The sequence below is a fragment of the Elephas maximus genome, chromosome 5, assembly GCF_024166365.1.
Source record: "Elephas maximus indicus isolate mEleMax1 chromosome 5, mEleMax1 primary haplotype, whole genome shotgun sequence".
NCBI lineage: Eukaryota > Metazoa > Chordata > Mammalia > Proboscidea > Elephantidae > Elephas > Elephas maximus.
In genome coordinates, this window is record NC_064823.1 from 106715657 (window position 1) to 106742952 (window position 27296).

A 27296-nucleotide genomic window follows, 5' to 3' on the forward strand; every position below is an offset into this window, starting at 1 on the left:
CAGGCAGTCTGAAGTCATCCACAGTCAACTTGACAGGTCTACCCTCACTTTTAGCAAATGCAAGGCCGCCCCTGTGCCTTGCTTGCAAGAGGTTGCAATTAAAAATGGTTTCTTCCTGACTGAGACTAGAAGGACCGCAGAGGTCATGGTCCCAAGACCCTCTGTTAGCCCAAGACAGGAACCATTCTCAAAGCCAACTCTTCAGACAGAGATTGGACTGGACTATAAGAAAATGATACTGGTGAGGAGTGGGCTTCTTGGATCAAGTAGACACGTGAGACTATCTCAGCAGCTCCTGTCTGGAGGGGAGATGTGAAGGCATAAAGGGATAGAAGCTGGCTGAATGGTCACGGAAACTCAGGGTGGAGAGAAGCAATGTGCTGTCTCGTTAGGTGGAGAGCAACTAGGAGTATAAAAAAAAAAAAAAATAGCAAGGTGTATATAAGGTTTTGTATGGGATACTGACTTGATTTGTAAACTTAAAGCACAATAAAAATACAAAAAGAAAAAAAAAGTGGTTTCTCTGTAGAATCAGTTTGGCCACCCATAACTGAATTTAACTATAACCAAAAATACATAAAAGGTAACCCAGACTTTACAAGTGTGGTCAAAAGGAAAGTTTCTCATCAAGAGGCCTCATTCTGGGTGTTTTACAGGCAGTCCCTAGGTTACGAAGAATGTCTGACTTATAATCCTTAGTTACGAACCAACTATAAAGCCTGTTATACTAAAAATTCAAGGTACATACAATGGTTCCTAATAACAAGCACACCAAAACATTATTATTACTATTATATTACTATGTTAAAGGTATTTTAGTATATCCGGAAGTGTTTCTTTAATGTTTTTTATGCATAGAAAGGTATACTATATACTAAGACGAACTGCACCTGTTTCGACTTACATACAAATTAGACCTAAAGACATACTTAAGAATGGAAATCATTTGTAATCTGGGGACTACCTGCACTACTTTGGCTGATTTCAGTATACTGTATATTCTATAAATAATTGCAAACACCAGACAGGATGTTAATTTTATGATGCAGTGACTTAGAAATAATACTTTACTTAGCATTTCCTTAAATTGTTTCTCAAGTCCCTGTTAACACACTGCCACGAACAGGGTGAAATCGGTGACTTTGAGAGTTAATTTGGTGCGGTTCACAGCAGTCATTTCAGTATACAATCTAGCTTAACATTAAATTAAATGTGTTCTATGTAAGACCAAGGAGTCCCTGGGTGGTATAAAGTTAAGCACGCAGCTGCTAACTGAAAGGTTGGCAGTTGTAATCCACACAGGTACTTCAGAAAAAAGGCCTGGCAATCCAGAAAACCAGCCAACGAAAACCCTATGGAGCACCGTTCTACTCTGACATACACGGGATCTCCATGAGTTAGAATCGACTTGACAATAACTGGTTTGTCAGCCCAGTGATGAAAGGAAGCTGGTTTTCAATACCTCATTCATTCCGCTTGTCTTCCTTGTTACCACCATCTGAGTACTATACAGTACTCTCAAATGACCGTCACTGGCTAGGTTTGTTATTAAAGGATGTACCTTTACGATCAGAGAGAAATCTACTTATGGTCACAGATTTTAAATTCATAGCTAATACTGATCTGAAAATGCTATCAGATAATGGTTAGAAGTATCATTTTTAAGGTTATTGGATCTTCTTAAAACCATTCCAGAAGATTGAAAAGCAATTGATTTATCATAATCATAATTTCTTTTCATAATTATGTAAATTATTTCAGGATTCACATGGGATATTTGAAGTTATAAGCCAAAATAAACTTCCAAAATATTTACTGTACTGATTACCATTTAAGTTCAACAAAAATTTGATATTTATTCAAGAGATAGTGGATGGAGAAAAGAAAAAAATTGGATAAATTAGGGTTAAAATGCACATTAGTCTTTTACTTGTCCTGGTTCTGGCTAAAATCTTACTGTGCAACATTTATGGTAACCAAAAAAAAACCAAACCCATTGCTGTCAAGTTGATTCCAACTCATTAGTGACCCTATAGGACAGAGTAGAACTGTTCCATGGGGTTCCCAAGGAGCAGCTGGTGGACTGGAACTGCTGACCTCTTGGTTAGCAGCCAAGCTACTGCTGACCTCTTGGTTAGCAGCCGAGCTTTTAACCACTGCTCAGCCAGGGCTCCATTATTGTCACCAGAATCTATGTATTCCTAAACAAGTGGCACAGGCTACCTACAGAATCTTGGCAATGCCACTTTTTCTAACATCTCCAGGAGTACTGGAAAGAGAAGTATTAACAAAGCAATTTTAGGTAAAGTTTTATAGTTTGAAAACCCTATTATACTCCCGGAGCCCTAGTGGCACGGTGGCTAAGCACTCACTCGGCTGTCAACCAAAAGGTCAGCAAGTCTCGACTTGATGGCAACACGTACTTGTTTTTGTTTTGTTTTTTATTATCCTCCCAATTTTGACCTGCAAGGTGAACAAATCATCATTTTCGCCAAAGGATAGCAAATTTTTTTGAACTAAAGATCTGATTTCTGTATGTATCTTTGAATAATAGTAGTAATACAAATTCAATGCAAAGAATCACCAGTTTTTGTTTTGTTTTTACTTTTAATAAAAACTCCCATCAGTTTTCATTGGAAGTTCTGTTCAAAGATGACAAACGAGTTATGGCTCTCGGCCATTACAAACCTCCTTGAACATCACTGAGCCAATTTAACAGATTTGGTAAAGCATGGCTTGGCTAAAAAGAAGAAAAAAGAAAAATCTTCAAACCTAACATGTTACATATTTAACTGTTTTTAACACAAATTGTGTGAGCACAATAGCCTCCCACTTAAGTGATTAAAGCACGCACGCGCGCGCGCGCGCACACACACACACACACAGTACTCAATAAATCTACATGTGGGGTTTTCAAAACAAATGGACTTTTCAGCCACCAAACATTTAAGCGTTCAAAATCAGGGACTGTCACTAGCATTTCTCACAGCTGAATCCACTAAGCACTAATGCACCAACGCCTCTGATAAAAGTGCCCTGAGTTTCTACGCTAACACTATATATTATTATTCTGATTTTTATCCATTCTAATTATTGCAGAGCACAATTTCTTTTCATCCATGAGGCTAAGCTGAGTTAGAGGATAAACCACACAGTAAGTTTATGTATGTATTTGGCTTGGTTAAAATGATGTACGTAACCACTCCAAGTTCTAATTTTTAAAGCTAGTTTGAGCTTTTGATATTAAAATTTATCTTAATTTTTTAAAAAATCTAAATTTTTGTTTTGTTTTGTTTTGTTTTTCAATTAAAATAACCCCAACAAATAGATTAGCTAACTATGCGTAAAGAGCACTCACACTCACAGGACATACTTCACAAGAGGCAGAAGTTTTCATTTTCACCCAAAAATGCTGTGTCTGTCAAAGTATTTGCAGTGTTTGCAACTGACATCAACTTGTCTACAAAAAGACTTCCTGAAGAGTTTAACTTAAAAAGGCAAAAAAACAGTTGCCATGGAGTTGACTTTGATTCATGGTGGCCCCATGTATGTCAAAGTAGAACTGTGCTCCACAGAGTTTTCAATGGCTGATTTTTTAGAAGTAGATCGAGGCCTCTGGGTGGACTCGACCCGTCACCTTTTCCGCTCACGTTAGCTGTTTGCACCGCCCAGGGACTCCCTAAGAGGTCAGGAACCACATTATCCTCCTCTGTATCCCAGTGGCATGAAGCAGGACCTCGAAAAGTACTGTAGTTGATGCTGCCCGATGGTCAATTAGACTTGTAAGTAAAATGGTAGCAAGTATGCTACCTAGAGAAAAGGCAGGTTATTTTCGAAACTTTGAGGTCGATGACTCATGACCAGACCACACACCAGTAAACGGGAAGCATAAGAAAGGGGTTAAGAGACAGACCTAAATACCCCTATGGCCTTGAAGTCAGGGGAAGAGAGAGAAAGAGACACAAGGCACCTAAAAACAGTTGCCCACTGAGTGGACTCCAATTCATGGTGACCCACGTGTGTCAAAGTAGAACTCTGTTCCACAGGGTTTTCAGTGGCTGATTTTTCAGAAGGAGATTGGCAGGCCTTTCTTCAGAAGTGTCTGAGTAGACTGGAAACTCCAACCTTTCAGTTAGCAGCCAAGTGCATTGACCGTTTATACCACCCAGGAACACAAAGCACCTAATCTTACAAAATTCCCTTCAGCTGAGCTTTCGAAAAAGTGTGGTCTGTGGAGGGGGTCATGTCCATGATTTGCTGTGACAGGTCTACAGGTGATAAGGACAGAAATCAAGAATAAATATTTAGAAAGAAACTGGGAGCAATCTGACAGAGTAATTTTATGACTGTTGAGTCAAACACTAATAAAAATCCTGGCTTATATCTTTATGCACCTCTGTTCTTTTTCATAAAGAGAGGCATGGCAGTCAAACATGTCTCTTTACTACAGACCTTTTCAGAAGCTTCACTGTGCTGATGTGTATCCTGCCTCCCTAGAAGGGGGCCAATGAATAGAATGTATATCCCAAACTTGTCTGACCACAGAGCTCTCTTTTTCTAGGAATTTGCTCTTACTGTATTTTATAAGAAATATTGTTCTTGAGTCATGCAAATGGTTCAGCACTGGGCTATTACCCAAAGTTTGCCAGTTCAAAACCACCCAGAGGAGCCTTGGAAGACAGGCCTGGCAATCTCCTTCAGAAATGTCACAGCCTTGAAAACCGTATGGAGTGCAGTTCTACTCTGACACACACGGGGTCGCCATGAGTCAGAATGGACTCTACCACAACCAAGAATAACAACAACAATTGACCCATGGTGAATTAGAAATTTAAAAAAAAACTGGTCCTTTACCCCACAGATAGTTTGAGAAGCACGAGGCACTGCACTAGAGCATTCAAAATAAAGTTTGGTACGAACAGTATGCTTATTAAACTTGCAAGAATATTGATTTACCAACAATTACCTCTTACGTTACTTAAATATTAAGATTTCTCAAAAGCAGATAATTTTGCCCATGTCTTATAGACAAAGACCCTCTGATTAACATCTGAATTAATCTGCAGAGAACTGAATTCAGGGCCAACGAGATATATAATCAAAACAGTTCCAAGGAACACAGATATTAACAAGTGTTCCCTGGAAAAAGAATTCTGTGGTCAAACAACTTTGAGATATCCACTCCACCCCTTGGCCCCCTCCTGGGGAAGCATAATACATATCAGCCTCGTAAAGATTCTGAGAAGGCCTGTAATAAAGAGACATGTTTGAACAACTGTGCCCCTCTTTACCTAAGCAAATATTAAAACCCTATTCAGGAAACACAATTTTGGAAATGCTCGTATAGGCAAAAGACTCTAGAGTAGCAATCAAAAACCTGTCCGGACGACCACGTACTAGCTGTTTCTTTTCTTCATTTATAAATTGATCATACTACACACCCCACCATACTTGCTGAGCTGCAACATTAGTGAGATAATTAGGTAAAATCACTTTATACAGCAAGTAAGCTCCCTTGAGAGTATAGAATTGGCTCCCATGCTTTGTTCTTCCAATCCCCAACCTCTAACACACACAAAGCACAGCCTGGTTCCTAAGTTGGTCTCTGGATGTCTCAGGTGGTCTCCTTACCCCCACACACCCAGGATGGCTAATTCCAGTGGTCATATATTGGGCCACTCCCTTGCAATTCCTTCCTTTGACTGATGTGGTGTGGCAGGCTCCTGTACACATTTCCCTGGAAATGTAAACAGGACCCAGAGCAGAGACAGGAGGCAAAAGCCCCAGCTGGTGATTGTGCTCCCTTGGCCTCGATCCTTTAGCAGAGACATTTCTCAAGAACCCTGTAGGCAGTGGGGGTGGGAAGTTGTAGCCAGGCAGGACCCAGGGCTGTTCAGATTCCCATGTCTAGAGCCATCCTCCCACCTAAACCACCTTCTACCACAGTACCCACACGGTACTCTGTAATGGCCTGTTGAGCTGGATCAATACTGCATTCATCTTAGTGGGTGAACAACCTAAACACAAATACTATCACAACCCCAAAAGAGAAAGCATCGTAACAAAGGAATCACGTCAGGGCTTGATAGCATCTCTTTCTCACACGATCCAGCTCCTATTCAACCTCTAGTTCCCCATTTCAGCAATCAATAATAATACATTTTCCCTCCAACAACTGTTATTTTGAACTTTGATGTCTCCTCAGTTTACTTCAAAGGCAGCACTCAGAATTTGAGAGATTTCTACGAGGTCATATGGTCAGTGAAATGTAGGACAAGGAATTGGTTTTCTTACATGCTCGTCTAACCACCAAGCCACGAGGTCTTTGTTAAGGTCAAAATTATCATGAAATGTTATTTACATAGTACACAATGTCTCTCAGTTCTGCAGCTGTTACAATCCGAATAATAAAAAACAAAAGATAAGGAGCCATTCATTTTACTTACTGTTCACGTAAACATTAAATGTCACGGAAGAGTTGGCATCAGAATTGGACACTAGAAATGTGTAAATGCCTCCCTCGGTCCCTTTTAACCTGGTTAAATGAAGTTCACTTACATATCTACAAAAGAAAGAACAATAAATCAATCACTCACAAATGACCTGCCTCAGAGTGCATGTCTTTTTCACGACTCTGTCTGGAAATACATGCCCATTCTGAGGGAAAAAAAATATGACTCATTTAATTAAAATCCACATTAAGCCCACCAAACCAAACCCATTGCTGCTGATTCCATTCTGACTTGTAGCGACCCTATAGGACAGAGTAGAACTGCCCCATAGGGTTTTCAAGGCTATAAATCTTTACAGAAGCAGAATACCACATCTTTCTCCCACACAGCAGCTGGTGGGTTCAAATCACCCAGCTTTCAGTTAGCAGCTTAGCGTTTAACCACTATGCCACCACAGATCCTTAAAATCCACATTAGCAAATACATATTACCCACACATATATTTATGTGTGTGTGTGTGTACACATATATGTATTTTTTCAAAAGTTAGACAAATGCCTATAATGTAAGATAGAATGAGAAAAACTAAGCATAAAGGTAACCTCACAGAGACTGTAGCCTCTCCCTCCAACCCTGGCTACCTCCATGACCACTTCCTCCTTTGCCCATGGCCCATTTGCTGAACTTCCCTCTCAGCAGTGTCCTAAACTCCCCTGTCTACTGTGCTCTAATAGCCACCTGCAACCCCCAGACAGGCAGGCATTTACATGTCATCTGTCCCCATGCAGACCCTCTTCAGAACCCTCTCAGGAAGATCAGTACTGTTGCCCTCACCTCCCTTCTTGCAACACTTTCTCTCTTGGTTTCCATGAAACCACAACCTCCTGGTCCTCCACCTACCCCCTCTACTTCTTCTCAGTCTCCCCTGCAGTATGTTATTTAAGCTGTTTTCCTGCAGGGCCTCGAGATCTGGCTGTGTAGACTGAGCACTGCACAACTCTCAGGGGGGGTGACTGACGGGGCTCTGACGTGGATGGAGCTCTCTAGGACTGAGCAGCCCCAGCCTACATGCAACATATGCAGTGGCCTCTCTCACCGCTCTCTGGGCAATCCACTCTCTCTCTCTCACTGAACTACTTGCTGTTTGCTCACAACTTTCAAGTCTTTACTTCTGGCCCAGGACTCTCTGTCGTAAGTCTCCTATACAGAAGCTATTTTGTGCCCCATCCCCAACCTGCTCTCAGGGCAACCGTTATTGACTCACGTCCGCAACCTTCTCCCAAGGATTGCCCTTGGGCGACTGGACCTACTTGGAAGTTTACTATCCAGTCAGGTCCACAGCCATGAGTGACCCATGATGGGAAAAGGCCATCTCGAGTTTCCCTAGGACCAGACTGAAGCTCAGCTTCACCTGAAACCACCACCTTGCTCCCTCAGCTCTCTTCCCTTTCCCATCCTGCTTCTCTCACTCCCTGACAGGTCTCTCTCTGAGACTGCTCCCTTAATAAATCACTTGCATGTGAATCCCTGTCTCAACCTCTGCTTCTATGGAATATATCTTACCTGAACATCTCCACAGTCAACCTCGAATTCAACAAAGCCCAAACTGAACCCACTGCCTTTCCTCAGAAACTTGTTATTTCTGATGATCCTCCTCCTCATTCTTGCCCTCATCCTCTCAGTGAATGGCATTACCACTCACCATCCAAGCCCACTGAGGGAACCAGACTCCTAAGAGGCCTCTTCAGCTCCTCCCCATATCTTTCCCACACCCCCAAACACCTCCCAAATCCATCCTCTTCCCTCTATCCTTCATTCTTGGTCCCAGACATTATCCTCTCTCACTCATATTTTTACAACAGCCAATGGCCTTCTGACTGGAAAAACATATAAACTGTATCCAGGCCCCCTACCTCTTACCAGCCATTTGATCTTGGTCAAGTTACTTAACCTTTCTGTGCCTCAGTTTCCTCTTCTATAAAAATAGGGAAAATGGGAGTGTTTACCTCACAGGGCTGTGTGAAGACTAAAATTAATGAGTTAACATACCTAAGGTTCTTAGAATAGTGCCTGGCAGAAAAAGGCCATACAGCGTATATAAAGTGTTTACTATTGTTTTATTATAACTGTTTTGAAAATCAAATGACATGACTTATGTAAAAGCACTTGAGTTCACCACCTGGCCCAAAGCTACTTAAAGATCCTTAGTTTTCTTATAGTTTAAACAGATTAATTTTCCTCTTTCTCTGAAGAGAATTATTCATTGTGTCCGTAGTATATATGCTTTGAAAATGTCCTCAGAGCTGTGGGAAAGAAGGGGTTAACTCCATTTTACAACTGAGAAAACTGAGGCACAGAAATTTTTTTCTGCTCTGAACACAGCAAAATGGAAGAAGTGAGATGAGAATAGAAGGCAGCCCCAAACTTCCTCCTATATCAAGTGGCTTCTCATACATTTAAAGGGTCACAGAAAGAGCCATTAAGCCAAGTGGAAAATGGGCGGTAAGTCCCTTTTCTTACCTGATATTACTTTCATTCTCAGACTTGGGATAATCCTCCCATTTATCAGTGGAGGTTCTATTCATATATATCCACTGTTGGTGTTCAGGTTTGGGGTATGCCTCGTATTCAACAATTAAATCTAAATTTTCTCCATCATTTACAAATATTGTAGTATTCATTATGGGAGAGATATGAATGAATCCTTTATCTAATTATAACAGAATAAAACAGAAACCATTAGCTCCAACTGCCTGACAAAGAACACAACCTCACCTTTGAATTACAAAGTTAATTGACTAATTTTCAGCATTAATTGACAATAACAAGTAAGAGAATTTTAACTGACCATTTTAGATTTTATTTTGGTTTTGTACAATCACTGTCATAAGGTTAAAAATGGCACACATTTGGACTGCTTAGTCTCCCGTCTACTTCCCAAGCAGCCATCTCAAAGACCCGCGACCCTCTTAAAATTCTTTTAGTCTTGATATTTATTAGGTTAAAAGTATTTAGATTAAACACCTAATGTTCAGACCCAACGTAATTGTATATGTGATTTAAAAAAATGTGCCACAAATCAATAAAAGGGAAAGAAAACACTAACATTCAATAAAAACATTGAAAGAACGCCATTTAGTATTTAGAAAAAAATAAACTTAGGTCTTCTCATCACTTTATGTCAAAGATGTATCGGACAGCATTTTAACAATCAAATCATATTTTTAATGGAACAACAGAATTGACTCCTATCAAACCTCTGGAGAGGCTCTTCAGAAGCAGCAGGAAAAAAAATTATAGGAGACTGATTTAAATACACAGACATTGTTAATGTCTATCTATTAAAATTAGTTAAAATAACAGGAAAAAGAGTAAAGGAAAATACAGATGGAAAAGCATTCAGCTAAACTGGTAACTAAATTAAAACAAGGCATCACTTTTTATTATTAAAAATAGCAAAAAAAACTACTATAAAGTAAACTCAATGGTTTTGCAAGTGTGATAACAGAAGCACACTGTAAAATGGCACAACTTTTAAAAAGCATTTAGAAAAAGTTTTTTTTTTTTTCTAATTACATAATTCTCATGTGAGAACTCATCTTAACAGGGTGGACAAGTTACATGCAAAAAGAAGTACTACACTAGCTGTAATAATTCACAAATGAGAAAATAAGAACTGGTTAAATAATGGTACAGCCAAGCAGCAGAGCATCATGCAGCCCTTACAACTGGTTATACTATAATAAGTTAAGAAAGAACTTGAACAAAAAAGAAATAAAATAATTATCAATGCTATTTTATAGAATGCTTATTATGTGCACAAAACTGCCCTAATCACTTTAAAAAAAAAATCACTTTATCATATATTATTTTATTAGATAATTATAGCAAACATTTAATCTTATTATAATGCTGAGAGATAAGTCTTATAACCCCTAATTTAGAGATGAAAAAGATCTGGGCCTAGAAAGCCATATAGATAGCTACCCAATGGCAGAGCCTAGATTTGAACACGGGTCTGTGAGAAACTGAGGCTGGCCTTTTACTACACCATACCCTAGAGCCTCGACAGTAAGTTGAGAGACAGAGATAGAATAAATCGTATGTATAACTTAAACTCATTACGTATAAATATTTAGGCAATACATCAGTCCTAAAAATGATTACATCAAGTTAGTGGGATTATGGGGCAATTTTAACTTTATTCTTCTACTTATTTTTTAATATTTAAAAATAATTATAAAATTCAAGTGGTTATTTATTATCTTTGCTGCTAGCTGGTTAAATATAGTGAAGTTCCACATGAGGTTGTCATAGTCTTTACTGGTTTTTGAACTCCTATAAATTCAGAATCAAAAACAGAGTCCAACTATTCCTTTGCACACTGTGCCAATTAAAAAATTTTTCAGGTGAGAATGAAAAATCGTGAAAATGAAAACTGGGGAGAAATGGAAACTGTCACCTTGTTTTAATACCAGAATCATAAATGATATCTCCTGACCGTTATTTAAGCTAATTTAGGTGAATGTTTAGGGAATAAATGTTTCATTTGAATAGTGCATTACATGTTTAGGTCCTCAAGGTCAGAAATTCAAAGACAAGGTCAGAAATTCAAAGACAATGCAAAATATTCAAATATTTCAGACAACAATATTTACATTGAAATTTTTTCTTTCACGATCACTTCTATAGTCTTATTTGCTCAGTATAGTTTTAAGTCCTACAAAGTTTGAAATTCATGAAATGAAAGAATTATCAGAATCAGAGAACTCCACGTGGGTAGGTTGTAACAGAACGTATGATTTCCCTACCACTTCCGCATTAAGAAACCGCCAATGCATTAACGTTTAATCAAGTGCAAACCCTAATGCCAGGCACTTTTATACAATCTATTGCCTTTTCTCCTTTCCACAGCCTTAGGAGTTAAGAGGCTGTGGTTCTCAGAAGAGAAAACGCAGTCAGAGTTAAAGCAGGGTGCATTAGAAAGGTCAGTGGCAGAGCCCCAATTCAAGACCAGGTCAGGGTGATCCCAAAGCCTTGTTCTCCCTACCATGTTGTATCCAAATTCTACTCCCAGCCTCTAAAAAATTACTTCTTCCTTTGTCTCTTCGTGTTCTTGTCCCACCCCAACCCACTCCTAAAACAATACAAAACCAGATTCAGGTTTCACTGCCACAAGTCTTTCCAGTTATGCAGTAACATTCTTGGAAATTGATGAATGGATTTTAAAAATCCGATTACATACAACAATATGCTCAAAACAACCTTACTAATTGCTTTCTGGAGCTGAAGCTGATATATCAACATGCTCCCTAATCAATTTAGCAAATTAGCACTTATGGAGTTTAATATTTTAAAAGCATAGCCTTCTATTCAAATTAATAAATGGTTCACAATCACATTTAGGGACAAGTAGTACTCTTTGTGCGTGCTGACTCTATAATTGTAAGTAAAGGGTTTTTTCTGTGTTCAGTCTGGTGAGATACTTTCCATTATGACGGCAGAAACACCAAAATGATGAATGACATTATTGTGGGATAAATCAGAGACCTCCAACATGGCTACATATAGATATCAAAGAAATTTGGTGGAGGGTAGAGAGAAATTAAAACAAATACTGCATCATTTTATTATTGCTCATGACGAAAAATTTCAATACCCTACAAGCATTTAATCAAAGTAAAGCCATAAGAATACAGTTGCATTAAAAAGACAAGAAAATAGATTAAATTCAAACCATGTTCAAAAGGCAAAAAATGTGGCAAAGTAGGAAGTAATTTTTTATTACTTGCAGGAAATCAACAATAGGAAGTACCCCACTACACTCTGTTCTCTTTTAGTAGATACTTGGAAAATAAATATTAAGCAAGATTTCTAGGATGGGGAAGGCAAGGCTGAACCAATTGTGCACACCAGATGTGATACTGTCAGGAAACAGATTACCATGTTCCAGTTTAATGCATAGTAGAACCGATGACTCATGCCACAGTGGACTTCCTTCCTGAAGGATTATGGTACAAACTTTAGGGTTGGAGGATACGAGTGAGGTGGAGGGGGTTAGTAGAGAGGAGAAGCCCAATTCAGCCCTTCTTGCTGCAATGAACTGAAGCCAAAGAGTGGCAAAAACAGCCAGAAGATCCAGAGACATACTCTAGGCTCTAAGCATCTGTGTTCCTTAACAGAGAAAGCCTGTGTCCATTTCCAAACTCAAGTCCTTCAGCAAGGACTCAGATTTTTGAAAAAGCTCAACTGATGCTTAGTTTGGTGAGGCGGAGAGATTGGTAGGTTTGAACAACTTCAGTTACATCTTTCCACTTGCTTCTATTAAGTGGTACCTTTTGCTTCTGTGCTCTCATGGAAGGGGCCACAAAGAAAATTTTCATTCATTCATTCATTCATTGATAATAAAATTCTTAGAATCTGCTCAACATTCCATTTACGTAAAAAAGAGACTACTTAGTAATTTCTTTTCATTCTTACCAGTAACTTATACATTCCCATAGAGATATTTACCTACTACTTTCAAGGTTGTTGTGACATTGGCTGATCCAAAAGTATTATTGGCATAACACATGAACACTCCAGAATCATTAACTCTTGCTGAGCTGACAGTCAACGTTTCCTGACGTTCATAATAGAAGTCACCCTTATGCCGGCTCGTGCTTTGTACCTGTGCTTTAATGTGCTGGTTTTGGAAGGGGGGAAAAAGAATCAAAGATTACCATATAATTTATATTCAGGATCTTTCATAGATAAATTAAAAATAGCAGCAATTAACTTCTCCATATTAGCATTCATTATACACCAGGGAAGTAAGAATAATAAAACATCATGACAAGTTTGTCACTGGAACACTTCATAATACAGGGTTATAGTGAAAGTTAGTCATTATTAAAGACTGGAAAAAAAAAACATGAAAATATATTTCTTAGTAAAAATGATATACATAACTCCAAACTGCAATGCTAAATTTTAAAAGTTACTATATTATAAATATTACAGAATACTGATTTCTTACACTATGAATCAGCATACTTGGGTGATATCAGTATTTTCTGTTATATATTTCAGCCTTTTCTATCCTATATTCCAATAGTAGAAAGAAAACATATTGTTACTGACAATAAGGTTTTGTTTTATTAACATGTATAGTTTTCATATATAAAAACATAAGCACAAGTTATAAGCATAACTACAACTAATTTGGTAATTCATCCTACTGAATTCATCCTACTGAAGGCAGTTCCGCAAGGTATGAGACATATATGGCCAGGCCCCAAATTATTTAAGCATTAGCTGAGAAGAAAAGCTTGTGAATTTACCCTTGTGAATTCTAACTCTTACTTGCCTAAAGGTAAAACATGAAAAGATTTCTTGCATTTAAAATGTCATAGAAAACCCATAATATAAAATACAGCCAACAAAACCAAACTTATTGCCATCGAGTCGATTCTGACTCATAGCAACCCTGTAAGGCAGAGTAGCCGTCAAGGGAGAAGAAAGAGGGTCTTTAAAGGCCCTTCCAGTTTGAAACACTATATAGATTTGAAGCTACCGCCTTCTAAGAGATCCTTCTAATAATTGGCAAAAATCTGTCATTTAACTTTAAAAAACCAACTCTTCAGAAGGCACAACAGCACAGTTTCACACTGGCCTTTTCCAGTTTAAAGTCTAGATTGTCTCCTCTACAAGGACAGAGCGACAATGGACATATAACATTCCAAATCTCAGATTTAAGGTTTTTTTTTTCCCTTCTAGTTCTTACAAGAGTCCTAACAGTTAGAGGGCCTACACAGGAACACTGAACATGTCAGAGTCTGAAGGAATAACCTGGTCACAAGTGATGCAATATCAATACCCAAGCCCAAAGACCATTATTTACAATAGTGTCATAGAGCATAATTAAAAGCAAGTAAAAACAGTAGAGTTTAGCAGCATTAGAGAAGCAAACCAAGGGTTTTACAAGTGTTGAGATTCTCTTAGGCTCAAAACAAACAGTTGCAAAAACTTCATTTTACCCAGATATTCATTGTGACTTAAACTTATTCTAAATTCTCACAATCAAACACTATGAGTTTTCTAAAATCATTTGATAGTGCTAATCATGCTAACAGTGCTCCAAATAGAGCCAAGGTATATCAATAAAAGATTGATGGATAAACCTTGGCATAGAGCCACGAGCCCCATCTGCAAGTCACACATCACATACTGTCTGCCGCCGTGATTTGGTTTTTCTTAACCCTTGGAGGTACACACTGGGAATTCCCCAAAGAGCTTCCAACACTGAAGGCTTATCATCTAGCGCCAGTGGATTAATTGAGAATGGCATGCAGGACTCCTGGGAAAAATGGTTCAGAACAAAACTGCCTGGGGCAATTTAATTTCTCATTTCAAAAAGGGTAATTTTCAAGTTATACAGAGGCCCTAATACATTCTCTCTCAGCTGAAATCAAGGATTATAGAAAGTCAATTAATTTGGGATTGTGTTCTATAAGATTAGGCAAAATTCCATACCTAGGTATTGTTTTTATTAAATTATATGATATGAAAACTGAACTTATTTCTCTGAACCATTGGTTTGCGGTACAATCCATTCTTCTAGTCAATGGCAAGCTTCATTTAGCAAGGTATCATCCATCACAGGTCTACATAAATACCATCATAATGTCCCTGCATTATGCTAATCACCATGGTTACTTGTTTAGAAAAGAATTCTTTAAACAGGCATGAAATTGCCAATGTTGAATATAGGGCATGAGGAGGAGAAGAAAGAAAAGATATTATTTCTTTTTTTCCAATGTAATACGTGTATCAGGAAGAAAAACTACTGTGATAGTTAATTAAATGGCCAAGATTATTCAAAAAAAAATTATTGAAAACTCAAAAAAACTACTGTGAGAGTCAATTAACTAAATGGCCAAGATTATTCCCCCCCCCCAAAAAATATATTGAGAACTCAGGCAATAGGAATTTCAAGCAAAATATTAGTGAAATTAGACATTTTAAAGACTTTGCTATTAATCTAAGTATTTAGAAAAGAAGAAAAAAGTGACTAAGATTTATTTAATTTTAAGATATGCTTAACACTCTATTGGAAATGCCAGTGGCATAGTAGTTAAAGAGCTACAGTTGTTAACCAAAAGGTTGGCTGTTCGAATCCACCAGGTGCTCCTTGGAAACTCTATGGGGCAGTTCTACTCTATCCTATAGGGTTGCTATGAGTCGGAATCGACTTGATGGCAACGAGTTTGGTTTTTTTTTTTTTTTTGGTTTTTAACACTGTATCAGACCTATAGTAGTCACTCAATATGCATTTGTGAAATGAATCAGAACCTAAACATGTCCAAGTGGTTCATATTAAAGATAACTATTTAAAACAAATAATAAACCATTAGCAACTTAATCTCAGGTAGCCAGCCTCAAGGGAAGAAATCAGATCCATACAAAAAGAACACCATCTCTCAAACTACTTAGACAAGCCCCTTTGTGGGGAGGGAAGGGCTTCCTGATTCATATCTGAGAGCATTTATCATTTTTTAAATATGCAAGAAAAAAATCAGCAACTTTTTCCAATATTTTTAACAATCTGGCCTGAATAATATCAATAGTATCTTTAAACCAAGTTATTTATACATTTTATCATTCTGTTTTTTTTTTCTTTTTTTAATTTCCCTGCTAAAGTCATTCAGAAAAAAGGCATGAAAGAATGGGTCAAAAGTTCTCTCAACTTTCTCAAGATGCATTTACAAAATGACATCTATTTGCCAGTGATATTGAACATGCATACTTACATATGGAGGTGTCAAAGGGGAAAATATGCATCTTAACACACTCCCAGACAATTCCACCTCAGACAGACACACCAGCTGAGCCATCCCCAAGACACCCTTCATGGACCTTTGAAAGAAAAACCTTAAAATCTCCCACAGAATGAAGGAAACAATTCACTTACCTGACTGTTTTCCCTTATCCACATCGATAGCACAGAACTAGCCTCATCTTTTATTGTACATGTCACAGCAAATTCTTCCCCCTCCCTGAGAAGATAGCTCGCTTTGGATACAGAGACACTTGGTACAGCTTTGATGGCTAGAAGAAAAAGAAGTGTGGCCCTCACATAATTTGCTCTAACACAGCATAAAATTTTAACTCATCATTTTTCAACTGTCATCCTTTAAATAAAATATCAAGTAAGGTAATAACACATATCTGTATCACTTGCATATCTGAAGACATCAGCAATTAAATCATCTATCTTTCAAGTAAATTCATTAATATTGCGTGAAAAAGCTCTGAATGTCTACTTGGAGATTATAAGCTTCTGGACGATGCTTTTTCAAAACAGGTGGAAGCCCTGGCATGGTGAAACAAACTTTAATCTTTACCTCAGACAACTCTTGATGGTTTGATGAGAACGTGACATACAACTAATGATATCTTTTTAACCAAACAGGTGTCTTTCAACATGCACTGTAAAAATAATACTTTGCTCATTTCTGAAAATTCCAGATTTTAAATAACCACACTTTGCTTAATTTCAATGAGCATACTTTTTCAAAAGCCTTTATAAAATCTATACTGAGTAGTTGAATGCCATCCGGCATTGAATTAGATAATCTTTGAGGTACAAAACCTAGATTATCTTCCAAAATATTGTATATAACGCCACAACAACAAGGCCCTTAGTCAGCTGGTACTTTCCTCCTCAAATTATAAACAGTTTGAGAGTGCCTTACAATAAATTAGGTGACTAGAAAGTCAACTTACATATTAACAGTGAATCAAGGAGTGAATAACCTGTATGCTAATCTTTTCAAACAGGGTACATAAAGTTTCCCAATGGGTTTCTCTTGGAAGGACCATTTCTTATATTTATGAAACTTTGAGGTACCCTACAGTCAGTAGGTTTAACTACTGCCCCCAGTAAAGTCCAGATGTCAAGCCATTACAGACACATTCACCTCAAATAGTCACAGATGAGATAAAAGTCATGGAACAGTCATGTAGGGTTGGGACTGGGATAAAAAAATTCACAAGCAAAGGACATTATTTTGAAGCTGGGGGGTACTTTCTTGATAAACAGCCTTCCTGATTTACTACATAAAAATGGGCCAATGTGAAGAGAGAAACCAGCTGCCATCGAGTCAACTCCAACTCATAGGGACTCCATGTATGTCGGAGTAGAACTGTGCTCCATACTGTTTTCAATGGCAGATTTTCAGAAGTAGTTTGTCAGGCCTTTCTTCCAAGGGACTCCATTAAGAGAGAAGTCTTCCTCAAATCAATAGAGTCTCCAAATCCCAGAAGAAAATAAGAAAGGGCCCATACCTGCCCTCACTTTCAGGATGAACTTCTCTGATAGCACTGACTTTCCCTCCCGATCTGCAGAGCAGTGCACACAAAGCTGATGATAAGTGCGCTTCACACTTCTGATAGTGATACCAGCCTTGGGATCAGAGACAAAGACCAAGTCCTTGGGAAGAGGTTTTCCCTTGCAACCCTTAAGGGAGTAATTGGACACCTCTGGGTCTGTCAGCGGACATCGGACCAATGCATCGTTGCCTTCTTTCCCGTACAGCAGCTGGCTCACCAGGAAAAGCTTGTTAGGATCTATAAGCATATCAAAAATTAGTCTGCATGACTGGTCACAGGCATGGAACACATTTAAAAAACATTTAAGATGTTGCCTTTCATGACAACAAATTCCTAGTGGCTCAAATGGCCACTGACCTTTTTCTTTGCAAGCAAAAGCAAAATGTATTCAAATAATAATATCTACTATTTATTAAGCTCTTTCTATGTGTCAGGAACTAAACTTGAACCATTCCACACTTCATCTCACTTCATCCTTAAAACATCCCTTACAGAGTAGATACTATCATTATTGCCATTTTACAGATGAAGAAACTCAGGCATTAAAAAGCAGCGTTCCTAAAGACGGCACTGGGTAAAGTGATACGGCCAGAAAATGGCAGAGAAGGGCCCAAACCCGGATCTGACCGACACCAAAGTTTGAGTTCTTATAACTCTGAGAATATGTTATTACAACAGTTACTTTTTTTCTAACAATAAGTCAGTTTGATGATTCCTCTCAGGGATAGGGAAAGGTTTTCCTTCCTCTCAACCTCACCTGGGCCCCTTTCAGAGTTCTCGGTGTTCTGAATCTCTCAGCATCTGAATAGAATCTAGAAAGCTATCGGCAGGCCAAATGACATGTAAACCTAACTCTCTTCATCTGTAAACTGGCAAATGAAATAATTTCAAATGCACAAAAGGAGCTTGTGAGTTTTAGGAATGCTGCAACAAATAAATACACTATTATTAATCATGCCAGGACAACAGGCAGGACTGGGGATGCCTCAGGCCAACTGGAACCTCACATAAGCAAAGACAAAGCTGATTCTGTATAGGCCATAGGCTGCCACCCTCTACCGTGTAATGATAATACAGATACAGTAAAACCTGCGAGAGCCGGAACGTTTGTAAAGCAGAAACCTGTCAGAGAAGGAAAACACAAATATTTTCCACTAAAACAAACAAGAGAAGAGTGGTAAAGAAGCTCCCTCTCAAAGGTGGGAAATTTATGAGACCTGGAAAAACAAGGCAGTCCTGTCAAGTTCCAGCTCTCATAGGTTTCACCGTATATGGTTAGGCCGAGAGAGTTTGTTTAAAATTTGGTTTTGTAATGTCCTTTCCATCTGGAAATCCGATGGTCCACAAAAATGAACTTGACATCACTTAAATGTACTTTATTACTTAATTTTGACCAATTTTGAAAGTCTTCCAAAATTAATTACGCATCTCCCAGCCTTACTAATTTATCCTGAGATCAAATTACCTCATGATGGTTGAACTACAGTCCAAGTTTGTTATTTTTCCATCTACTCTTTCTCAGTCAGTTGAGTATAGCTCCTACAACAAAGCCCCGCTTTTGTTCACTGCTGTAACATAGAACACTTAAGTGTCCAAACATCTTCAATCAGTAATAATTAAGTATAGTTCTAAGTTACTGAGGATGCCTTCTCCTAGAAAGAACGTCTGTGAGCTCTGTGCTAGCGATTTTGCTAATTCAGCAGTTTTCCTCACTTACGCAGTTATCTATCTGTGCTATTAACAAGCAGAATGATACTCATTACCACCTGGAAATTCCAGTGTGTTTTCACCTTGAATGCTAAGAAAAGCACACAGTTTGGCTCAACAATTATGGAATCATACCCAGAGACTAAACTGTGGCTTATCATTGTACATGTCTTTTCAGCTATGCACCTAAGAAAGGGCAACTGGTGGACTAAAGAGAGCCATATAGTCAACTTCACGGCAATCTTCTTTACAGCTTACATGTGAGTCAGCATTGTACAGCATACTAGAGGCTGCACAATTCTATCTCTCTACCCACAATTATATAAGACAGACAGGGCAGGTAATCTTATCCAAATGTTACTGGGTAAATCTCCAATCTAGGATAGATAAATTTATCCATCATTCTTCCATAACACTATGGATAAGGTCCTACCTTGGCCTGTTTCAATGACAGCACCAGTCTAGGTATAAACCCAGAACTAGAACAGGGACTCTATTTCTTCTCCTACAACTGGGATATGTCTCTGAAGCTGTCAGGACCTCAGTTCCCACATCAGCAAAGATACCACCAGATACCTATTCTTGTCAGGGACGTTAAATACGCAAACACAGAATTCATTAGAGGAAAGTGGTATTAAAATACAACTATTTCTTTTTCTTTGTTTCTAAGAGGTCACAATCTTTGAAATGAGTGAACTGACATTACAAAGAATCTACGAAGGACATGGGGTGCTTAGCTGATCAAGCTATTCTTCTGGAATTTACTCCCTGAGAATGGGTCAAATCTTTTCAAGTGTTGGTCCGTTTAGGCCTTTAGAGAATCATTTGGTTGCCTAAAGTGTTTTAAGTAAATGGGAGTATCTAGTATCTCAGGGCATTAAAATGCAGCTTTCCCAGAGGGCCTAATTTATTCTTAGGGTTTACTCGGAGCACCAGGACAAATGGGCTAAACATATTGTAATCTCATTAGGAAAAGCATCACAGCCTTACAGACCCGGAGCTAGGTGTCATAGCCAAGCCACTACATATCAAAAGATGGAGAAAATTTGTTTCAGGTTTATTAGATCCAACTGGTAATATTTTATCTACGGCTTGGTCATCTATATGTCACCCAAAATTAAGAACAGGATATTAAGTTCTCTAAAGCATAGCATCAAAGAAAGCCAAGCACTTACCTCTAACAAATACATAAATGGAACTGCTTAAGCCACCTTCATTGGTGCACGTATAGTTGCCTGTGTTGGTGGCGACTGCTTTCTCTGTGATCCACTCATTGTGTTTATTCTCACTCACTTGACCCAGTATCTCAAAAGTCCACTTGACAAAGCCTGAGTCTGTGCACAGCAGCCTAATCTCGTCTCCCACATTGACTATTAACTGTGGTTTTGCTGGATGGATGGATGGTGGAGACAGATCCTCTGGACTCACAGATGGTTGAGAAGAGCCTGCCAGGAAAAATAAGAAGCATGTTGAGTACGATGTGCCTTGGCCAAACAAAGCATTTCTTCCAATATTGATCTCCATCTTCTGTGTACTCTACAATAAAAATAGGACAAAGCTGCCCTACTATTTATGGCTGGAAGGATAGCTCTGTCTGAAGTTTCTGAAATTCACCTACAAAATTATTACTTTTTTGTCATCCTAAAATAATTCCTAAGGGTCACATGTGGCGTGTAAGCTAAGACTTGGTAGACGTCATGAACTTCTCTGAGTTAAACATGCAATGGGGTTCAAGTTTCCATTCTGAATACGGGCCATCGACATGGCACTGACATGCTGAAATCAGGCTTAGAAACAACAGAAACAAAATCTCACATTATTGAAAAAAAAACTATCGGCCTGTCACACTTTTGGAAGAAGGTACATGACAGAGCTTGTTTTTCTTAAAGCTGTGTGAATACAGTTATTTCTATGTAATTCTCCGTATGTGGCAGCGTTCATCAAAAGGAGAACTATCTAAAACTCTCCAAACAATAAGGCCTAAGTACAATCCCATTTTCAAGCTCAGATCATGAAACATTCCAAGGCATATGCTGCATTTCGGCTTGATCGACACGATGCCTAGACAGTTGTCACAGTTCTGGAAGAGGAGGCAAGTTTAAAGATGCCAGCTGGAGACTCTGAATATTAAACTTGAACCTTAGAAAATTCACAGCTGCCAATTCATTCATTTATTTATCCATTCATTTATTCAAATACCTGTTTATGAATTATGATCTGCAAAGGCATCATGCTAGGTGCTGAGGAAAATCCAATAAGTATGACACATGGTCCTTACACACATTCTAGGGGCTTAAAGAACAAACTACCTAAGTGCCAGAATAAGTGAAGCATGGCTACAAGATTTTGATTTAAGTTGAAGAAAAAGTAAGGGGTGAATGAAAGAAGACAGTCTGAAAAAGCTTTGTATTGTATGATTCCAACTACCTGTCATTCTGGAAAAGGCAAAACCAGAGACAGTGAAAAGATCAGTGGTTGCCAGGGGTTCTGGGAGAGGGGAAGAAGGGTGAATAGTTGGAGCACAGGGCATTTTTAGAGCAGTGAAGCTATTCTGGATAACACTGTAATGGTGGAAATTTAATTAAGCATTTATCAAAACCCATAGGACTACCAACAGAAAGAGCGAACCCTAATGTGAGCTATGGCTTTAGTTAATAGTAATGTACCAGTACTGGTTCATCAATAGTAGTACGTGAACCACAGGAATGCAAGACACTAATAGGGGGCCAATGTGCAGAGGAGGGGGTAAATGTGCTTTCCACACAATTTTTCTGTAAACTTAAACCTACTCTGAATAAATAGTCTATTTAAAAAAAAAAAAAAGTAAGGGGTCTTGACAGAATCAGAAGAGGTGAAGAAAGAGGAGACAGTATGAAGAGTTGGTACTGAGGTTGCCACATGAGGCCCGTAGAGCTAAACAGAAACCATGCTGGCTGGAAAATAGGGTTCCTTGTGGAGAACACGAACTACGGCTGCTAACCAAAAGGTTGGCAGTTCAAATCCACCAGCCGCTCCTTGGAAACCCTATGGGGCAGTTCTAACTTTGTCCTGTAGGGTCGCTATGAGTTGGAATCAACTTGATGGCTATGGATTTGGTTTTTTGGTTTTGTGGAGAACATAAGAGGACAGAGTAACTAGGCTAAGCAGGATAGAACCAGATCATCAAGGTTCCCAAACACCTGGTATAAATACTTGGGATTTATCAGAGACCATGTAGAGTCACTACAGGTTTCCCCCCTAACCCCAGCAGAAAAGTGACATGCACAATGAGACACCAATCACTTAGATTCAAGGAAATCAGTGAAAAGTACTGGTCTTCATCCAAGCAGAAGTGATGAGAATCTACAGTAAAGAGCTCAGAACAAAGAAGAAAGGATGAGCAGCCATCTGTCAGCGGAGGCTTACGTGTTGCTACGATGCTGCACGAGTTTCAGCAGTGCTTCTAGACTAAGACAGACTAGGAAGAAAAGCCTGGCAATCTATTTCCATAAAAATCAGCCAGCGAAAACCTTATGGATCACAATGAAATGATCTCATTGTGCCAGAGGTTGTCATGAGTCAGGGAAAGATTCTAGGGCTGCTAACAACAACAGCCACACACATATAAGACCGGAGAAAAGAACAGGCCTGAGTTCTGAAGGAGGAGTAAATGCCATCCAAGCCAGGTGAGGGAAGGGGCTGCGAGGAGGCAAACAGCAACAAGGGCACCAAAGGGCAAGCCATGTCCAGGAAATCAGCCATGAGCTTGGCATGTGTGAGAACTGGGAGATAAGATGGGGACATGATCAGAGACGAGGATGGGTGAGGCAGAGACCAGTTCACAGGTGCCATTGGTAATTCTCAGCAAATGATTGCTTCCAACCTGAAATTCGGATCGAGAAAGCCAGTGGTATAGACATAACTGGTAAAGTCAAAAGACAGGATCAGATAATCAAGGGAAAAGGCTTGTGAAGAAAAGGAGGAAGAGACCAAGAACCAATCTGAGAGGGCCCTTCCAGTCAAGAGGCCAGGGAAAGTGTCACCAGAGAAGACCAAATCACCACCAGAAAGAAAGGGGGTGGCTACAGAGAAGTGGTAAAGTGGAGGGTCAGCGAAAAAGAGGAAGACCTTCAATGAGATGGACTGATATAGTGGCTGCAACAATGGGCTCAAGCATACCAATTGTGAGGATGGTGCAGGTTCAGGCAGCGTTTCATTCTGTTGTACATAGGGTAGCTATGAGTCAAAACAGGCTTGATGGCGCCTAACAACAACAAAGAGAAGTGGCAAGGAAGGCAATACATTGGAATGTTTTAAAGAGAGGGTGGGTGGTTCAGAGGGCAAATGCCTCAGCGAGATCAAAGGCAATACGCGAAAGATCCCAAATTTAGTTAGAAAGAGACCACTGGAAATTCAAGAGTACAATTGTAATTGAGAGGAAATTTCTGTTTGCTCCAGGACTAAAGGTTGAAAGTGTAGCTTTCTCCTTGGAGAGCTATGGGTGCAAAAGGCAGAAAAATAAATTTGTAACAAAACAGAGTTACAAGAAAGAAAAGAGGAGTCCCTGGGTGGCAAAACAGGTAAGCACTCAGCTACTAACCAAAAGATTGGCGATTTGAACCCACCCAGAGGCTCCTCAAAAGACAGGCCTGACAATCTGCTTCCAAAAGGTCACAGCCTTGAAAACCCTATGGAGCAGAGTTCTACTCTGATACACATGGGGCCGCCATGAGTCAGAATCAACTTGACATCAGCTGGTTTGGTTCACATTTGAAGGTAGAAGGAAGACAGTCCATGGATATACGATCAGTCATATATGTGCCAAAAGGACAAACAAATCTGTCTTGGAAGAAGTACAGCCAGAATGCTCCTTAGATGCAAGGATGGTGAGACTGTGTCTTACATCCCTGGGACATGTTATCAGGAGGGATCAGTCCCTGGAGAAGGACATCATGCTTGGTAAAGTAGGGTCAGTGAAAAAGAGGAAGACCCTAAGCGAGATGGATTGACACAGTGGCTGCAACAATGGGCTCAAGCATAACAACGATTGTGAGGATGGTACACAACCATGCAGTGTTTCTTTCTGTGGTACGGAAGGTCTCTATGAGTTGGAAGCAATTCGATGGCACCTAACAACTACATATGTGCATAGATGACCAGTCATGTCTCAATTTCAATTTATCATCCAGAAGAATATTTCATCCGAATGCCTTTCAACTGTGGTATCAATTATAGCCCTATGATTTCAAGCCAAAGTACACCAGAGATCAAAAACACTCCCAGCAGTCTTGATTTGCAGAAGATAACAATGACGTCAATTATAATCATTAAGTGTTATTAAGCACCAACATGAGAAGTGCTAAATAGAGTGAGACTATCTGTGCCCACTAGGCACAGCATCTAAATCAAGCAGCCAGAATATGGAAACGGAGTGGGTGAGATTATTTTCACAGTCATACAAAGCATTAAATAATGAAGATGGTGGCAGCAATAAAGGGAGATGCTATTATTTCAATTATTTATGCCCTTTAAAAAATGAGTGGTTCCAACTGAATATGTCCAATATGATAGTAAATTCATTCCAAAATATCTTCTAAAGAATTTATATTGCAATATATTTCAATCAATTCCATTTTTGCACGAGTGGATCTTAAGGGCATCTTAAGGGTACAATCTAGTCAAGTATTGCTGACTTCCCAAGACCCGTGGGCCAATGTAGGCAAGTTCTAGCTGTGTGATTTCATGCAGGTTTCTCAACCTCTCTGTGTCCAAGTTTCCATATCTGGAAAATGAGGATTAAAAAAAAATATCCTCTCCATCTCATGGAATTCTTATGAGAATTAAAGGAGGTAATAACATGCAAAGAGCTTAAAACAGGACTGAGCAGTTTTTAGATATTATAGTGAGGCAGTAAAGCATTGTAGCATACCAGGTAAGAGCTTGGCTCTGAAGTTAAGACTATCTAGATTTATGTCCTAGCTCTGCCACTTACTAAGTATGTAACTCTTGGGCAAGTTACTAATCAGCTCTGCCTCAGTTTCCTCATCTATAAACTAGCAATCGTAACAGCACCTATTGCATTTCAAAGGCTGTTATATAAGCAGTTAGAACTGTGCTTGAGCACATAAAACCAAACACCAGATGCCACTGAGTTGACTCCGACTCATGGTGACCCCATGTGCCAGGGCAGAACTGTGCTCCATAGAGTTTCCAATGGCTTTTTTCAGACGGCCTTTCTTCAGATGCACCTCTAAATAGACTCAAACTTAAAACCTTTCGGTTAGCAGCCACACATGTTAACCGTTTGCATTACCCAGGGACTCCTGCTTAGGCACATGTTGTTACTGTTAGCTGCCGCTGAGTCAGCATATAGAAAGCACATATAAATGTTAGACACAATTACTCTAGAAACAGAACTCTTATGATCCATCCAAATCAGTTCTGACTTACTTAGGAATATGAAGGCTCTATCATCTCCTAAACAAGATCCTGTCTGACTTCTCTCTCCCCAGTAGCAAATCCTAGCAATCTTGCATTCAGCACCTGACCACAGCCTTATAGCCCTTTCCAACTCCTGCTGCCCCTCGTACAATCCAGTCAACTTACCACCTCACCGGAGAGATAGCATCCTCTCCTAAGTGATCTCACTGCCACCAGTCTCTGCCAACCCACCATCTCATCCTACCTCATAACATTGTCAGATCCATCAGCCTCAAACGCCACCTTTCAATTAAATTCCCCCTCTCCAGACTCAGAAGCCGTAACAGTGGTGGTGGCAGCTAACAATGACACCCCGTACAATTTGCAAAAAGCAGTTTCATGGGTTAACTTCTAGCGGTTTCCTCTGGATCCAACCTGTCTCTCCAAAAAGATAGACCCTTAAGACTGGCTGGAAACCCTGGTGGTGTGGTGGTTAAGTGCTATGGCTGCTAACCAGAGGGTTGGCAGTTCGAATCCACCAGGCGCTCCTTGGAAACTCTATAGGGCAGTTCCACTCTGTCCTGTAGGGTCGTTCGTTATGAGTCGGAATCGACTCGACAGCACTGGTTTTGGTTTTTTTTTTTTTTTTTTTTTAAGGCTGGCTGGTTGGCTAAGAATTCCACCCACATTCTTCCTCCCTTGCTACGCCCATCTCTCTTCCTTTGTCCACAGGACACAGCTACTCCATCAGCTCACCTCCTTGTCATCTAGAAGCCTGGCTTAAGGCCAGCCTCTTCATGGATGCTGTTCCCTAACCACTACAGGTCACAATGACCTGAACTTACTATTCTCAGTAAGTTCCCGTGACATGTTCAGCACACCACCCCTTTGGTTTGTACTGAGGCTCACCAGTGGTCTATGTCTGTGTCTTACCCACTCTAAGGTTTTAGAGCCCTCAGAGTAAGCATTCTAAATTGTAATTTTCTTCTCTAGAATAGTTACAAAAGACATTCCCTTCAATATCCCCAAACAAAAAAAGATGGAAGGAAAGATGGACTCCTAATACCCCACCTCTTACAACAGACATCAACAGTCCACTGCGCTATCCCCAGAAGATGACAGATGTCAATTCTACTGCACCATCAAGAAAAGAATGATTTAAGTCATCAATTGTAACTGCATTGTTGTTGTTGATTGTTTTCAAGTTGATTCCGACTCATGGCGACCCCATGGGTGCAGAGTAGAACTGCTCCATAAAGGTTTTCAAGGCTGTGATCTGTTGGAAGCAGATTGCCAGGCCTTACTTCCCAGATGTCTCTAGATGGGTTTGAACCACCAACTTTTCGGTTAGCAGCCCAGCGCTTA

General features: G+C 39.4%; 1 protein-coding gene across 2 annotated transcripts in view; it reads right to left on the minus strand.

Moving 5' to 3' along the window:
- The window catches only part of KIT (KIT proto-oncogene, receptor tyrosine kinase), a 103185-nt gene that overhangs the window by 34019 nt on the left and 41870 nt on the right, over positions 1-27296 (minus strand). For both annotated transcript variants that reach the window (XM_049886886.1, XM_049886885.1), the window contains exons 2-7: positions 20708-20977; positions 17781-18062; positions 16405-16541; positions 12966-13137; positions 8973-9162; positions 6447-6562 (exon numbers count right to left, since the gene is read on the minus strand). In XM_049886886.1, coding sequence (XP_049742843.1) covers positions 6447-6562; positions 8973-9162; positions 12966-13137; positions 16405-16541; positions 17781-18062; positions 20708-20977 — 1167 coding nt within the window. The remainder of the gene's footprint in view (positions 1-6446; positions 6563-8972; positions 9163-12965; positions 13138-16404; positions 16542-17780; positions 18063-20707; positions 20978-27296) is intronic.